At 37.1% G+C, this 18,276-nt stretch overlaps 1 protein-coding gene across 1 annotated transcript in view; it reads left to right on the top strand.

The window, feature by feature from the left end:
- Positions 1-17,186, top strand: part of LANCL1 (LanC like 1) — a 52,376-nt gene extending 35,190 nt beyond the window's left edge. The window contains exons 5-10 of the mRNA XM_043994960.1: positions 4,762-4,893; positions 5,462-5,612; positions 11,931-12,113; positions 14,324-14,500; positions 15,235-15,307; positions 15,874-17,186. Of these exons, the coding sequence (XP_043850895.1) occupies positions 4,762-4,893; positions 5,462-5,612; positions 11,931-12,113; positions 14,324-14,500; positions 15,235-15,307; positions 15,874-15,950 (793 nt within the window). The 3' untranslated portion in view covers positions 15,951-17,186. The remainder of the gene's footprint in view (positions 1-4,761; positions 4,894-5,461; positions 5,613-11,930; positions 12,114-14,323; positions 14,501-15,234; positions 15,308-15,873) is intronic.
- The last annotated feature ends 1,090 nt before the right edge of the window (positions 17,187-18,276 follow it).

The following is an 18,276-nucleotide window of genomic DNA, read 5'->3' on the forward strand; positions in this document are numbered from 1 at the left end:
AATTACAAGACTCCCAAGTCTTGTCCACTACCATGCTTTTTTTTCAATACTTCATGCTGATGTTGCCTCTTTTAATTATGTCTTATGTTTAGAGAATCCTGAAGAAAGATTTCTGCAATATTGTGATTTGTAGAGTCAAATTTGCCTTTTGTAAGTTGGAAATGGCAACAGGAGTTGCCTCAAAGAACCATATGATGTCCCTGTTCTTCAGAAAGTGGCAGACTGTCAACTCTGCTGGAGAAGAAAGCAAGACTAAACAAAATCTGTTTATTTAATTGTATAGTTGGTTTAAATCTGTGGAAAGAAAAATATCTACCCTGCCATGACAGCTACAGACAAAATGTGGTGGGTTTTCCCCCAAAATTTGAGAAAAGTTCAGGTTATTTAAACAAATTTAATCTGTTTTAGCAGGTAGTACAGTGGACAAAGTAGTAGTCTTGGAGTCAGGAATGCCTGGTTTTGAATTCTGTCCTGACAATGACTTAGCCCTAAGACCTAGACCCTGAGCAAGTTATTTAATTTCTCAGCCTCCATTTCTCATCTCTAAAAGGGGTACAATAGCTCTTACTTTAAAAGATGGCTATGGGGGCAGCTAGGTGGTGCAGTGGATATAGCACCAGCCCTGGAGTCAGGAGGACCTGAGTTCAATCCGGCCTCAGACACTTAACACTTACTAGCTATGTGACTCTGGGCAAGTCACTTAACCCCAATTGCCTCACCAGGAAAAAAAAAAAAGATGGCTATGAGAATCAAATGAGATAATATATGTAAAGCACTTTGTTAGCTGTTTGCACATGACTTGTTCAGGATGTTTGTCAGCTATAACAGAAATTAACTGGACCCTACTTTAGAATCATTCAGCCTTGGTACTTTTAATTTGGAGTGAACCATTTCCTCTATTAATTCTTTTCTCTAAGAAGTTTTACCATCTCACAGGGCAAGCTGTCCTTCTAAAGCAATGCATTTGAAACTCAATTTTCTCATTTCAGAAAATAGTATTTGAAAAGTATCAAGGTCTTTTGAATGTAACAATAGCATAATTTTTTTTTTTAGTTTTTGAAGTTCTAGTATAAACTCTGCTATATACATTTTACTTAGAAGTTGAGGCATAGGGGGCAGGTAGGTGGCATAATAGATAAAGCACTGGCCCTGGATTCAGGAGGACCCGAATTCAAATCCAGCCTCAGACACGTGAGCCTGGGCAAGTCACTTAATCCTCATTGCCCGCCCCCAAAAGAAGAAGTTGAGGCATAAAGAGATTTTTGCATCTAGCACCATAGATTTAGAGCTAGAAGGAACTTGAGATGTCATGTAGTCAAAACCCCTCATTTTACAGATGAGGAAATGTAGCCCTCGAGAAGTAATTTACCTAAGGGCATTTCTTAATTAACTAAGGACGGCAGTGGTCTTCTTTTATAAAAAGTAGGGATAAGAAATTGCTTATAAAATAGTGTTTTATTAGAGTTTCATAATATATTAAAGTGTTTTTCATATATAGTTACTCAAATGACAAGTGAAATAGGATAATACCCTGGAATCTTGATAAAACACAATATATAATTCAGTATAAGAAAAATCCAACTTATTGGTAATTAACTCCATCTAAGAGGGAAGTTAATTACTGAAATATCAAAAGTAATACATTTTAAGGCATCATCTTTAGAATGTAAAACAAGGACAGATTTTTTTTTAAATTCATAGCATATTAAGAGTCAGGCCAATTAAATCAGGCCTTTTCCCCAAGAAAGATGAAAGAAAGACATAGATAGAAGCAGCCAGTATGTAGACCTTAGACCAATGAACCCTTGCAACCCCTGTGTTTTTCATTTCCAACTTATTCAGGTTGGTGTAGTCAAAGATACCCAGGGCATGCTTTTCCCGAATTTGTTTATTGGTAGTACCTCAGCTCTCTTTGTCTACTTAGCATATACACCTGACCTGAATAGCAGCCACAGACGATCTTGTGTGCCTCCCCAAAGAGTGAACAGTAGGCTTGTGACAATGTGATTGCCATTTTCAGGAGAGCCACCACACCACAGTCATCAGTGCCTAGGCCACCACCATGACGAAGCCTGATGAAGTCAAAGAAAAAGTTTATGAAAACCTGGAGACTCATTATGAATGTACTGAAAGAGGAATAGCTTGTAATTCTGGGTGACAGTGAAGCCAGATTTGGCACAGACTATCAGACATGGCAGGGGGTTCTTGGGAGGAATGGAGTCAGAAATAGCAACAGCAATGGTCACTTACTGCTGAAAACTTATGGGTCTCAGGACCAGATTTTCATCACCAACTCTACCTTCCATAAAACTTCATAAATGCATCCTCCCAGCAAACAGACATTGGCATTTAATAGAACTGTGTCATATAAGGAGAAGAGACAGGATGTGAGAGTGACAAAGACAATGCGTGTTACAAAGTGCTGGACTAATCATAAGACTTATCCTCTCCAAGCCAAATGTTCACATTTGACAAAAAAAGATGGCACCAAAGCAAGATGACTACCAGAAGACTTAATGTCAACAGATTAGAATGCTTCTTCAAGAGGGAACAATTTGAGGGCAGCTAGGTGGCGCAGTGGATAAAGCACCGGCCCTGGATTCAGGAAGACCTGAGTTCAAATCCAGCCTCAGATATTTGACACTTAGTAGCTGTGTGACCCTGGGCAAGTCACTTAACCCTCATTGCCCTACAAAAATCAAAACAAACACACACCAAAAAAAGAGTGAACAATTTGTTACTAACTTGGAGGGAAAGCTAAGCCATCATATGTTTGGAAAAAAAAAAATAGAACAGAGAAGGAGTGGGCAGCTTTCAGAGATTTGGCGTATGACATCACATTTACTCATTTTGGCCAGAACACTTGCAAACATCAAAAATGGTTTGAAAAAAGATGGGGAACAAAAAAAGGAAAATGATAAATGTTGGAGAAGCTGTGGGAAAATTGGAATACTAATGCATTGTTGGTGGAGCTTTGAACTGATCCAACCATTCTGGAGAACAATTTGGAATTATGCCCAAAGAGCTGTAAAGCTGTGCATACCCTTTGACCCAGCAATACCACTCTTGGGTCTTTTTCCCAAAGAGATCATACAAAAGGGGGAAAAGACCCCATGTACAAAAATATTATAGCTGCTCTTTTTGTGGTGGCAAGGAATTGAAAATTGAGGGGATGTCCATCAATTGAGGAATGGCTGAACAAGCTGTGGTATATGAATGTAATGGAATTCTATTGTGCTGTAAGAAACGATGAGCAGGAAGAGTTCAAAGAAACCTGGAAGGACTGCATGAACTGATGATGAGTGAGATGAGCAGAACCAGGAGAACATTATACACAGTATCATCAACACTATGGTTGACCAACTGTGATAGATTAGATTCTTCTCACCAATCCAACGGAACAAGACTGTTCCAAAGGACTCATGATGGAAAAGGCTCTCCAAATCCAGGGGAAAAAAAGGAACTGTGGAATATGGATGCTGATTGGACCATACTATTTCTTTTCCTTTTGATGCTTGTTAGGTTTTTCTGATTCAGGTTTTTCCTTTGTGCTCTGATCCTTCTCACATAGCAAGACTAACGCAGAAATATGTTTGATGTTATTGTGTATATTTAACCTATATCAGATTGCCTGCTGTCTAGGGGAGGGGGAGGGAGGGAGAAAAATTTTGAAATTTGAAATGTTATATAAGCAAATCTTGAAAACTTATTTCTACATGTAACTGGAAATTAATAAAATACTTTTTATTTAAATAAAAATTTAAAAAGACAAAAGGAAAAAAACAAAAAAGAAAAGAAAAAAGATGGGGAAATTCAGAAGCTGCTAAACAAAAAGCAAGAACTCTACAGGATTTACTAGCAGGTTAGTTCATCCATCTCTAAGAAAGTAGCATTTAACTCCATCAAAAGTAAAGTGCAAGCAAAGCTTAGAGATATTCAGGATTCTCAGCTCAGTAAGAAGGCAGATAAAATCAGCATTACTCTGGTAGTAATAATCCAAAGAGCTTTTATGATACCTTATAGACCAAAGACCTATGATGCATCTCAGTTACTCAGTACTGATAGAGGCAAACACTGATAGTGATAAGAGCATGATCCTGGAGAGGTGGGCTAATCACTTCCATAGTATTCTCAACAGACCATCATCAATCAATATGGAGCCACGGACCATATACCTCAGGTTGAGTGAGGCCAACCTCTAGCTGAACTTCCAACTGAAGAAGAATGCATCAGGCTCCTCCCATGTGGCAAAGTACCTGGTGCTAATTCTATTCCAATTTACAAGGCAGGGAGTCCACTGGTCATACAAAAGCTGACTGAAATCTTCCAGATTCCATGGCAAGAGGAAGTGTATTCCCCCCCCCCATAGTTCAAGGATACCTCCAATGTCCATCTCTATAAAGAAAAAGGAAATAGGTTGTCCAGTGACAATCACAGGGGGAGCACATGTGCTCTCACGCTCGCTCACTTGCTCTCGCTCTCACTCTCTCTCTCTCTCTTTCATACTGATGTCATTTTGGTCCTCTTCAAGAATAAAAAACAACCATAATAGGGATGGGAAAGGGATCTATTATTTCATTGACATAAGGAACTTTTGCATGAGGAAAATCCCTTTGCCAGTGCATATCAGCAAGTTTCTGTATGGAGCTATGTCTCTGTTCCTTGAAAGCCCAGTCAGGACTAGGTTGCAGAAAGAGCTCTATTTACATGTCTGCTTTTACATTCTACCGAATTTCCTTTCATGTATCCTTGTGTTTTCAGCCTTCTCCACTTGATTAAGATTGACCCCCGAGCTCCCGATGAAATGCTCTATGGACGTATGGGCTACATTTTCGCTTTGCTTTTTGTGAACAAGTACATTGGACAAGATAAGATAGCTCAACACTATATCAGCAGGTACCGTTCTCTACCATTCTCTGTATATTGCCTTTTAGAAGTTCTTCTTAATGCTCTTGATGAGACCCTCCTGCTCACTGTTCTTCCAAAATATGACTTCGTTCTTACTCAGCACCTCAAGGTTTTCTGAGATTGTGTGGTCTCTGAAATTCAGACACATTCAAGAAACACAACATGACAGTGAGAGCTGTTAGGAGGCCCTGTTATATAGAGATGCCATGACAAACCATGTCACTTCCATTAAAGAATTTTTATCCCCTTTCAGTGGAGAATTAGAGTCAGATGCCTCCTTCCACATGACAATCTTCTTTATATAAATATTATTTTCTCTTAACAAGTAATTTGTTACCTGAAAACATTCAGGAACCTTTACTTTTGGTTTCAGAAAAGAGCTGTGAAAGCACAAAATTGTAATAAAATCTATAGGCTAGTGTTTATATCCCTATCTCTCCTGTGCTCTTTTTTAAAATTCCCCCCCCATACTTCTTAACAAGATGAGCTCCTTGATATCATGACAGCATATTTTTATTCTGATGTTCCAGTTATTTACGTTTGGTTGCCCCCTACAGATTTGTGATATGGTCATATCTTCCGGTGAAAATCTTGCCAGAAAGAGAAACTTCATTTCAAAGACACCACTGATGTATGAATGGTATCAAGAATATTATGTAGGGGCTGCCCATGGACTGGCAGGTATTTACTACTACTTGATGCAGGTAGGAATGATTAAATTAAGAATTCTCAAGTTGTTTTTTTCCAGTTTTGCAGCCCTTGATTAGCAGCATAGATTCATTGGTTCTATAAATGCATGACTTTGGGAAAAATATGATTGGAGACAGTGGGGCAGTTCCAAAATTTTAAAGGGTTGTGCCTTATGAGAAATTATTTATTTTATTTAAGACATGTATCAAACGGAGTAAATGTCATTGCTTTTATTTATAATTTTCTCTATGTTTTATTTTTTGATACATTTTTGTTATCTTGTTTTTACATCACTATAATTTGCCCCAGCATGCTTCCCTCTCCCCCTCCCAGAGAGCTATCTTAAATAACAAATCATATTTTTATAGACAAAAAAAATCAGCATAACCCATCACTACATCAAAAATGTTGAAAATATTCACTGTATACAATATATGTGAACCTCTCACCTCTGCAGAAGGAAAGGTAGATTAGTAGCATCCTCTTATATCACTTCTTTTGAGTCATGCTTGTTCTTTATAATTTGCAACATTCACTTTGGATTTTTTTTTTTGTATGTGTAGTGGTTCTATTTACATTGTTACAGGCATTGTGTACAGTGTTTTCTTGACTGCTTACTTCACTGTATCAGTTCATAAAGATATTTTCATGCTAATGTATTGCATTGATAATTTCTTATAGCATAGTAATATTTTCATTTTATTTATATACCACAATTTGTTTACCCATTCCTAATTGAGGACGATCTACTTTTTTTTCCCCAAAAAAAAAAATCTTTGCTGTCACACAATGTGATGTTATAAGTATGTTGGTGAAAATGGAGACTTTTTTCTTATTAGTGCCTCCTTTGGTAAAAACCCAGTAATGGAATATCTGGAATCAAAAGAATATAGACATTATAATCACATTATTTACATAATTCCAAATGGCTTTCTAAAAGCATTATAACAATTCACAGCTCCACCAACAGTGCACCACTGTGCCTATCTTCCTACAAGCAAGCCCTCCAACCTTGACTATTCCCATCTTTTGACATATTTACCAATTTGTAGGCTATAAGGTGAACACCTCAGGATTGTTTTGCTTTGATTTAATTTTCTATTATTTTTAGTGATTTGGAGCATTCTTTCATGTGGTTGTTAGTAGTTTACAATTCTTTTGTGAACTATTTATTGATATCTTTTGCCACATCTATGGCAGAGTGGCTTTTGATCTTTCACAGGTTTGTGTGTGTGTGCGTGTGCGTGTGCGTGTGTGTGTTTAATATGTATATGTGTGTATATGTGTATAGAAATGTATTTATGTATGTATATTTTCATATATGTGTATATATATACTTTTATCTGTTAATTATTTATATAGTTTAGATGCCAAAACCTTATCAGAGAAATTTGATACAGAGGTTTTTTGTTTTTGCTTTTGCTTTCCCCAATCAGCCACTTTGTCTCTTATCCTAAGTACCTTAATTTTGTTGATGCAAAAGCTCTTCAGTTTCATATAACCACAATTACCTATTTTATCTTTTATTGTTGCTTCTGTCCTTTGTTTGGTTAAGAATACTTCTTGGGGCAGCTAGGTGGCGCAGTGGATAGAGCACTGGCCCTGGAGTCAGGAGGACCTGAGTTCAAATCCATCCTCAGAAACTTAATACTTACTAGCTGTGTGACCCTGGGCAAGTCACTTCACCCCAATTGCCTCACCAAAAAAAAAAAAAATACTTCTCTTACTGATCAAAAAGAAGCATAATCGTATACCTCTCAGAACTAATTTTTATAGTATATTCTTTAATATTAAGGTTATATAAAAATAGAAAAAAGGGGGGAAAAAAGATATATTAAGGTCATGTATCTGTTTTAAAATGTATTGTAGAATAAGATAGGTTTTATTTTAAGCCTAAATATGCCAAACTGCTTTCCAGTTTTTCTAGCAGTTTTTTATCAAATAAGGAGTTTCTTTCCTAAGTAATTTTTGTTTTCCACTTTATTAAAACTGAGTTAATTGAATTTTCTTGTTTCTGATTCTCCCTTGTTAGTCTATTCCATTGATCTACTTTTCTTTTTTAACCAGTACCAAATGGTTATGATAACTTCTAATTCATAATATCATTTGAGCCCTCAATTTCCATATTTTGAATACATATTTAGGCAGCTAAAATTTAGACCTAAAAGAGCTTAAAATTGGTCTTTACAGACACCTGAGGTTATAAATAAGGAATTATGGAGAATAGACCAGGGTAGGGTAGGTAGTACTATTTAGATTAGCTAATGTTCTTAAAACTCCAAATCTTCAGAAGGAATCATAAGGTTTACAGTTGATGGGTTCATCTGCATGGCAGAGAAAACAGCGGTAAGCAACTGGTTCATGGACAAGAAGCAGCAGTGAATGGACCCTTCAAAAGGCATTTGCAAAGACAGAATTAGAACTAAAAAAAAATCAATGGCTTCTTAGTGGTGAAGTATATGAAAAGGAGCTAACTATTTCTCAGGAAGTTTCTAAATCTTTGGGTTAAAATCTGTTGAGGGAAGAGGTTTGTATATCATTTCCCACAAAACCTGTAGTCCTCAGATGGATAAAGTAAAATTCACATTTTCTGCCCCTCCCCACCCACCCCCCGGCCAAAAAAAGAACAAGAGGAAAATTATGGTGCCCTAGCTTTGTAAAAGAAAAGAGCTGGGGGTTTGGGGATCAGGAGACAAATCTCTCCCTTCCCCTCCTTCAAGAAACCATCAGAGTAAGACAGCCATTGGAACAGTACCTTGCACTTGGCAGAGCTTGGGAATGTTTTAACATCTTTTTTTTCCTTTTCTCTTTTATATCTGGAACAGCTAGCTGAATACTTAACTTGATGCTTCATTCCTAATGAGGTTGCTACTGATAAAAGTAGCTCCCTTTTTGGTGAACTATTTATATAAAGTATTTCACATCTGTGGAATTTAATAACATCTGCGAAGAACAAAACCTGCCACTGACTGAGATGGGCTGGCATTTAGAGCTCTGCTGTCATTATCCTACACGTTAGTATAGGGTGTGATTGTAATATGACAATATGACAGACAAATGACGTTGACCGGGATAACTTTGTGCCTGTACTGTTTCAGAGAAGGCCATTCTACTCATTTAATGTTCTCATTGGCCATCCATGTGTCACCTTAATGCCAGTAAACTATTCTAGATATATTAAGGAAAATACTTAATACTATTTCAATACTTAATACTTAAACATAAATACTTAAACTAATTAAAGATGAGGAAAGAAAAAGATTATTATAATGAATAGAGATCTGGACATGGACTTTGAAACACCTACATTCAAGTCCTCCTTCTGACACATGTAGTTTGTTGGCCATGAGACAGGTCACTTAATCTCTCAGTGCCTTACACAACTCAAGTGAATCATCATTTTGCATTGATGGGGAAAATTTCTACATCAAATAGTTCCCTACACTTCTTTCTTCTACACTGATAAAATCATGGTTCAGATTAATATGTATGTAATACGTATATATACTTGTGTGTATGTGTATATTCCAGATATGTAATACTTGTATGGATTGCGTGTGTACGTGTCTCTCTGTGTGTATATATGTATACATAGATCTAGATATTTAGTAGAATAGGCACATAGCATATAAAGCACTATACTTTCAATTTGGTGGATCTCCAAAATTAAATGTATAAAACCTCCTCAGGACTCTGGAAACTGAAAATGTTGTGACTTGGACTTCTGTATTAAATGCTCTTGCTATGGCATTCACTTGTTTTGGTGAATGTCTTGAATAGGGAAAATCGTTTCTCATTATAAGGGACAATCTCTTGAAACAAACCCTGCAGGGAGAAGAAAATCAATAGAAAACAAATGAGCACATGTTACTTGAGCATAGTTTCAGATAACAAACCTTAAGGGGCATTCAATGGATTTTGTGTAACTCACTTGAAAAAAAAAATAGCTAAATTTTATATCTGTAATAAGTCTTTAGAACCTAATGCCATTTGGGGACACCTACCTAAGTAAGATAAACTTGGCACAAATAGAATTCACGTGGAATGTGAAGAACAGGATTTTGGATAAGGATTCTCTCATTACACTGAAATTTCCTTAAGACTGGTGACTGTTTTTTGCCTTTGTTTGCATTCCCAAAGCTTAGCCCAGTTCCTGGCACATAGTAGGTTGGTTTTTTTTTGTTTGTTTTTTTTTTTTTTAGGGAGGCAATTGGGGTTAAGTGACTTGCCCAGGGTCACACAGCTAGTAAGTGTTAAATGTCTGAGGCCGGATTTGAACTCAGGTACTCCTGACTCCAGGGCCGGTGCTCTATCCACTGCTCCATCTAGCTGCCCCACATAGTAGGTTCTTAATAAATGCTATTGACTGACTTCCCTGTGAGTTGCGTAGCTTTCTTTAGAGTTTGGCACCTGTTGATGTTCTTGAGTGGTTCAAGGTTTTATGGTTAAAGGTAAAAGATTTTAGCAAGGATAATGCCCATGCATAAGCACTATATGTCATAGTGGAGAAAATTGTTTCAATTTGTAATGCACAAGAAGAAATACCAGCTGGTTAAGTAACAGAATGGAATATAATAAAATCAAGTCCAGCACAGCCCTTCAGTGAATCAAATCATTAGAAGGTTGTTTATGCTGTTGAATATAAATGCTTCCTTAAATATCTAAGAAAGCAAATTTTTCAAGTGTATAGTAAGTTTCCTAAAATATTGGAAATTCCTAGGGCTGGGGGCAGCTAGGTAGTGTAGTGGATAAAGCACCAGTCCTGGATTCAGGAGTACCTGAGTTCAAATCCGGACTCAGATAACTTGATACTTACTAGCTGTGTGACCCTAGGCAAGTCACTTAACCCTCATTGCCCTAAACAAAACAAAACAAAACAAAATATTGGAAATTCTTAAAATATTAATGCCTATTTGGATTTAAAGTATCATTTTGTTTTTTCTGGCATTTGTGCTTGTGGCTTCTCTTTCCAGAGGTAGATATAGGCCCATAAAGTTTCTTCAAGAAAGAATATACGCCTTTTAAAATTTCTAAATAAGACTTGGGCTTACATGTCACAGAAAACAGAATGTATCGGTTGACCTCACACTGACACTGAAAAACAGATCTTCAGATACTCTGAGTCCTTTTGCTAATTTAATAACTGTGGTCCAAGCATTGATTTTTCCATTTACAGATTATTAAGTATTTGAATTTTTTATTCTTAATTGAATAGATTCATTCCACTAGGTTCTTACCTGTCAAAGCAAAACAGAATTACATTATTTTGGGGCCACACCATGTACTCAGTAGGAGGTTGGGGAGAGAATACTGACAATTCAAACTTGAGGGCAGTCTCCTTGGGACTGAGTAGGGAGCAGGAGATACTCTGCTTCTGTTAAAGAATTTAGTATTCTTTTAGTAATCATGAGATGTTATTTGTCCCTCATTTCCTTTCCTTCTTTCCATCTTCAAAAGGAAAAAACCAAAACTTGAATTTATCATTTGTAAAAATGTGAGTGAACAAATACATTGAATTGAGAGCGGTAGAGTAACAAAAGAGCTTACATCACTTTTGTCATTGGATCTTATAAATTGTGTGTAGGAAGACATCATTCATTGGCTGTACATATTATTCTAAGATGAGGTATATATAAAAAAATTAGAAGATTTTGATCCTAAGTTAGGCATCCCTTTAATATCTGTTTTCCATCAGACATTTCACCTCTTATTTTCCTAAAATAAATATAACCTGTGATAAAAAACATGTTCTGCTCATGGACTTCTTTGGAGCAGTTGCTTAAAATCCAGTGTCTCTCTTAGTAGCAGAATCACACAGACAAGTCCTCTTCAGGAATTCTATTGCGAGACTAGACTTAAAAGTTATGTTTATTTAAACAGAGGTAAATGTTAAGAAATAAAAAGTGCATAACCATCTTTGACCAATTCCTGAAGACTGAACTGATTACCTATTTAGAAATGTTCCATCCTTCACAATTAAGAAATAACCTGCAGGTACAGAAAGAGATCTAGACATGGAAAAGCAAAATATTGAAATAAACCCCACAAGGCCTTAATGATACCAAATATCTTTTCTTGTGTTTTGCTTCTGTTTAAAATTTGTTCCTCAGACCTAGGAAGAAAAGAATTCATTTTTTAAGTAGGATTAATTATAGGCCCAGCATTTTCCTTTAATAAAGAAGCTGATTAAAAAAGGTTGTGGTTTTTATACTGTTAAATGTAAATGTTTCCTTAAATCTCTAAGGAAGTGATTTTTTTCAAGCTTCTTAATTTAGAAATTCCATAAGTATGTTAATGCCTATTTGGATTTAAAGTATCATTTTGTTTCATAGCCTAGCCTTCAGGTAAGCCAAATGAAGTTGCACAGTACGATCAAGCCCAGTGTAGACTACGTCTGCGAGCTGAAATTCCCTTCTGGCAACTACCCTCCGTGTGTGGATGATTCCAGAGATCTCCTTGTCCACTGGTGCCATGGGGCCCCTGGGGTTATCTACATGCTCACCCAGGCATACAAGGTACAAACTTATTTCTTACCCTAGGAGAGACAGTTGAAAACAACCTTAAAGTATAATTTCAATAACTCAAAAATGGCATTTCTCCTAATAATTTCAGAAGCAGTGTTCAAAGTCTTCTCTTCTTAGGCCTTTACCCCAGAACTAAAATAATGTTTCCAAGTGTATTACATAAGTCAATGTCACCACTAAGAGGGGCTTTTAAAAGTGTCTCCTGGGGTCAGCTAGGTGGTGCCCTGGATTCAGGAGGACCTGAGTTCAAATCTGGCCTCAGATACTTGACACTTACCAGCTATGTGATCCTGGGCAAGTCACTTAACCCTCACTGCCCTGCCAAAAAAAAAGTGGTTCCTGGCACACTTCAGTAGCTTAATTTAAAATTTTAAAAACACCAGAAAACCTAATGCTTGCGTGGTACTGAATACACTTGATTGTTGGTCTTATAAATGAGAAGAGGAAAAAAGATTACCATGAAAGTTACTTAGCCTATTGCACCCAGATAAGCATTTGTTTGTATGGGAATATGTATTTTATAAACGCCAGCTTCCAGTATGCCAAATTCTCCATTTTGGAATGTTGTCCAAAAGCTACCCTTTTCTCTGCCCCATACTATTTATCCCTACTCTTCTTCAGTTTGTTTGGTTTTTTGTTTTGTTTTTGGTGAGGCAGTTGGGGTTAAGTGACTTGCCCAGGGTCACACAGCTAGTAAGTGTCAAGTGTCTGAGGCCAGATTTGAACTCAGGTCCTCCTGAATCCAGGACCAGTGCTCTATCCACTGTGCCACCTAGCTGCCCTTCTTCTTAAGTTTGAATTATTACATGTATAACCATTCTTCCTCTAGCTACAGAGGTGCCACAGCAAAAAAGAAATGCCTGATGGTGTTTTTCATTAAATCCAGTTTGCTATGAAATGTTAAAGAATATTCTTTTAAGTATTGGCCAGAATTTGTGAGGTGGGAAGGATAGAACAAGTCAAGCCTCTGTACTTTTTTCATTTTTTTATAAAATACAATGTTCAGCATTTATTGTATATGAACCACAAATGGCATTGTGTTCTCCAAAATAAGGAGTAAATACTCCAGAAGTTTCCCTGGATATGCGTCGCCTCATTTCCTAGTAACCAGCATGTTTGTTACTGAAGAAAGCAGCCGCGTGTTCTATGGAAGGTGACTAATGATGGCAGCTTGATAGGAATGAGATAACGTTAATGCTACTTCATCGATCACTCTAAAAAATCTTTGCAAGTACAGACAAAGTCACAGTCATTTTTAATGTAAGAAGAACCATTGAGTGATAGTAAAATTAGTCATCATCTTTAGTCATTGGACTTATTATCTATAACTCTCCCTCCTGCTCCATGTCTCTTAACCCCCAGCTTCTAGTATAGGAATCTCAGAAGCCATCTATTTCAACCCCTTCCTAGAATATGAGTATCCCACCATCACTACAACATCCTGGACAAAGAGATCATCTATCTTCATTGTCCAGGAACTCACTACCTCCTGAGCCAGTCTTTTCTGTTTCTAGATAACTCTGATTGTTAGAAAGTTCTTCCTCATATGGAACCTGAAATCTGCCTCCTTGTAGCATCTGCCCACTTATCTGGCTAAGTAGAATAAGCCCAGTCCATTTTCTACATTAGTGGCCTTCGTTTATGTGAAGAGAGCAGTCACGTCCAACCTAAGTTCCTTTTCTAAGTTATCTCCAGTTCTTTCAACTATTTCTCATAGGGAATGGGTTTCCCCACCTTGATTACTTACCATATTCTCAATGAAACTCCATTTGTCAGTTTTCTACCTAAACCATAACACACCAAAATGGACACAGTATTTAAGATGTATAGACCTTGATATTCTAGTAGGACCATCTCCTCCCTCATTCTGGACTTCTGTTAATGTAGCTCAAGGTAATTAAGCAATTTTTGACTACCACATCTCACTACTGACTTCTGCATATAGTCCACCAGAATTTTGAGGTCTCATTTACAGAAACTAATAACGAAACATGATACTTTTATACCTGATACTTTTCCAGTTTGACTTTAATAATATAGGTTCAGGACTTTACATTTATCTCTATTAAATTTCATGCTTCCCATCATTCAAGGCTACCTACCTCTGTGGGACTCTTTTTCTGTCATCTAACGTAGTTTAGTTGTCAGTGACATTAAAATGATCATTTATAATAAAATTGGGTTTTCCTGACTGCCTACAGGTATTCAATGAGGAGAAGTATCTCAACGATGCCTTGAAGTGTGCTGATGTGATCTGGAAGTTTGGGTTACTCAAAAAAGGATACGGGTTGTGTCATGGTGCTGCAGGCAATGCATATGCCTTCCTGACATTATACAAACTCACCCATGATGTGAAATACCTATACCGAGCTTGTAAGGTAAGTATTCAGAACAACCAGAGAGAGGGAAAAAATATTTTCAAGGCATTTTATTTGTTTGGTGGGGGAGGGGGGGGGGGTTGCAGGGCAGCGGGGGTTAAGTGACTTGCCCAAGGTCACACAGCTAGCAAGTTGTCAAGTGTCTGAGGCCAGATTTGAACTCAGGTACTCCTGAATCCAGGGCTGGTGCTTTATCCACTGCACCATCTAGCTGCCCCTCAAGGCATTTTAAAAAGAACCTAATTCCAGTTTCATTTTTTGTCTTTTGGGGGGTAATCTACAGGAAACAGTTTAAAATACCCTTTTAAAAGTTGATTTAATTTATTTTGCCATTTAAAAAAACAAATTATGTCATTTAACAATCTAGTTAGGGCTGGAGATGGAGGAGCTTGTTTATTTTGTTTCTGTCTTCCTTTGGTAATTAATTTCTAACCCTTGAGATAAAAATATTAGTCAGTCATTTAAATCCCCTTATAAATGTTGGGGCTGCAAAGACAAAAGTTAAACAGCTTTTGACTTCAAAAATTTTATGTTCTACATAACTAGTATAGTTTAGCCAGCTAAGCTTGATTGATTTCTCTTCTTTGGGCCACATACTTCTCAGCTTTCCTTATAGTTCCCATATCACTGTAATCTTCCCTATAAACCCTTTGGCTTTTCAGACGAATACAGAGTTATGGCCTCTTGAGTGAGCATGTATTCTAAGTAATTTCGGCATGGCCTTTCTTTTTCAGTTTGCTGAATGGTGCCTAGATTATGGTGAGCATGGATGCAGGATTCCTGACACGCCTTTCTCTCTATTTGAAGGTACTCTTTTTCACATTACTTGTTTTTCTTCATTATGGAAATATATATTTGGACTCCCCCAAGGCATTCCTCTCCAGCAAATGTGATCTCTGGTCCTTTTAATTTTTTAGCCCCCTCTTGTTGTCCCCACTCCCTTTGCATTTAGTGGAAAAAAATTATCATACCAATTCTTGATTTCTTTACATGATGAGTAATGAGCAGATAAACTAAAGCATGTGCTACTGTAAATGCAAACCAAGATGCTGAAAATGGTTGTAGTGTTTTTTTTTTTTTAAGCGGGGCAATGGGGGTTAAGTGACTTGCCCAGGGTCACACAGCTAGTAAGTGTTAAGTGTCTGAGGTCCAGATTTGAACTCAGGTCCTCCTGACTCCAGGGCCGGTGCTCTATCCACTGTGCCATCTAGCTGCCCCTGTAGTGTTTTCTAATGCTAACATAACTAGGAAGAGATGCTTTTAATTCTGCTTAGGTTATGCTGTGAATTTCAGAATAAAGCTAGTTCAGAAAACTAGAGCCCTGCTGTAGTGGTCACCTTAACATAACTCTTTATCTTTTTTGGTTTCTTCAGGAATGGCTGGAACAATTTATTTCCTGTCTGACCTGCTTGTCCCAACAAAAGCCAGATTCCCAGCTTTTGAAATATAAACGGCCAAACTTATCCCCACGGCTCATTGCTTATCCATCAGTACCCATGCAAACACTGGGCTAAGTGAGTCCATTACTTTTCACCTACCCTTCTCAACTAAAGAGAGCAAATTCTCTGTGTTTAAAATAATTGGTCTTTTTCACTCTAATTTTCAGTTCAGTACATTTTGGGGCATGTTCTTTTATTTAAAAAGATCAGGGGGAAAAAAGTTCAGGCTTTCCTAAATGAGTGAAATATACAGTATTTTGTTGGAAACAAACATATTTTAGAATTTGCAAGAAACTGCTCGTTATTTAAGCCTTTCGACGTGATTTAATGTTTATACAGTTCTCACTATGGTAATAAAAACTGAAACTGAATTGTAGTTAAAGATTAATACATAACTGTTAGTGGATAGCACCACTTCTTAAATATTCATTTTTCTTTGGACTGTAGAAAAGATATTATTATAGCCATGCTTCTCTGTGGATGGCTAACTCTCAGAGGGGAAGGGAGCAGAGATATATTTCCTCTAGAAAATTGCAGAAGCCACAAGCTGAACCAAGGATACATGACTCCTTTCTTAATTCACATTGTCTACTTGGAGTTTACTTAATGAACACTTTTTTTTTTTATTAGTGGATCTTAGCTAGCATTTGTATACAATTCCCAAATTTTTTTTAAAACCTTAAAATCTAATAATCAATTTAAAATTTTTATTTTAATGTTTTGATAAAGTTCAAAGTATGCTAATAATTACACATAATATTTGGCTCTAGAAAAATGTTCTGAATTTAGGAAATGCTTATTTAAAATAGGTGGATATTTTGGTTGTTACCATGTGATCAGTGAAACACATTTTTGTTTACTAATTTATTGTGAATTTTTCCCTCCCTGAGTCTTTACTTGTATTTTATTTGCCTTGTGATCACTGTGCTTTATTGCTGCTTGCTAATGCTGTAGAGTAGTTTAACATCTGTCAAGTTGTGCAAGCCTGATATCATTAACCAGAGTAGCACTTATCCCACTTTTGTTACAAAGGCCAAGAAAAATCCACCCAGCCAACTACTTGAAAACAGAGCTCCTCAGCATTTGGTAGAAGCTCTGTTTAGCTGTAGGTATTATCTAGTGAGGTCAGCTAGGTGACACATTGGATAGAGTGCCAGGCCTGGAGTCAGGAAGAACTGAGTTCAAATCCAGCCTCAGATACTTACTAGTTGTGTGACCCTGAGTAAATCAGTTAACCCTGTTTGCCTCAGTCCCTTATCTGTTAAAATGAGCTGGAAAAGGAAATAGCAAACCACTACAGTTTCTTTGCCAAGAAAACCCCAAATGGGATCATGAAGAGTTAAACACAACTGAAACGACTGAACAACAACAAATTATCTAATGATTGTGTTCAACACAAATAGTAGAACAATTTTAGGCACCGGTTTGCACCTAATTCCAATCTCATAAATAAACAAAACTGGTCTCCCCTATTAGGCAACTGATTTAACTGTAGTGGGTTTATTCCGGTGTTTTGTGCTAAATACCCCAGTGAACAATTCGAATTTCTGCTCAATGCTCAGGGGCCATTTTTTCCAATGATGGGCTGTATGGAATTTTCCTGACCTTTCTCATAGAAGTGAGTAGAGTACTACTACCATGTTTAACTGGAAGGCTTAGATTCCTGTAAACTAGAGGGAAAGTATCCTACAGCCATTAGCAAAAAGTATTAAAATATAATGATCCCAGAGCAGAGAAATCAGAACTCAAAACTTTAGAGTTGTTAAATCACAAATGAAAACTTATTTCATTGACTTATGATAACAAAAATATGCACCTTTAAAAAAAATTCCCCAATACAAAACATCTGTGTTGCAATTCACCATTTTCTGAGTCTTCAAAATTAGATGGGGAAAGAACCACTGGTGCTTCAAAACCCTCCCACAATTCCTGGCTCATAGGCACCTTCCTCTACTGTTGTCTTGCTGGGGTAGGACCGACCTTGCCTCTTTCTCTTTCTTTATAGTTTTCTAGAACTATTCAGGGGCTTAAAAAAAACAGAGTTTAGGAAAATAGAATGTACCTATTCGACCAGCATTTCTGCACCGCCGCGCCCCCCCCCCCCCCAACAAAAACATGCTGCTTCCTTTGAAATCTGGCACTTGAGCTACTCATTGGCTCCTGGTGTTAACATCGCTATTATTTTCCCTGTAGCCTAAAAATAGCTAAAATTAGTGGCAATAATCTGGACCTTTAAATAAATGCTGCTGATAGTAAAATCTAAAAACACTTAACTACACAATTTCCTGCTTGGTCCTTCTGTGGATTGTGCAAATTGTGGGTAACCCCCTGCCGTGT

The sequence above is a fragment of the Dromiciops gliroides genome, chromosome 3, assembly GCF_019393635.1.
Source record: "Dromiciops gliroides isolate mDroGli1 chromosome 3, mDroGli1.pri, whole genome shotgun sequence".
In the NCBI taxonomy this organism is placed as follows: Eukaryota; Metazoa; Chordata; class Mammalia; order Microbiotheria; family Microbiotheriidae; genus Dromiciops; species Dromiciops gliroides.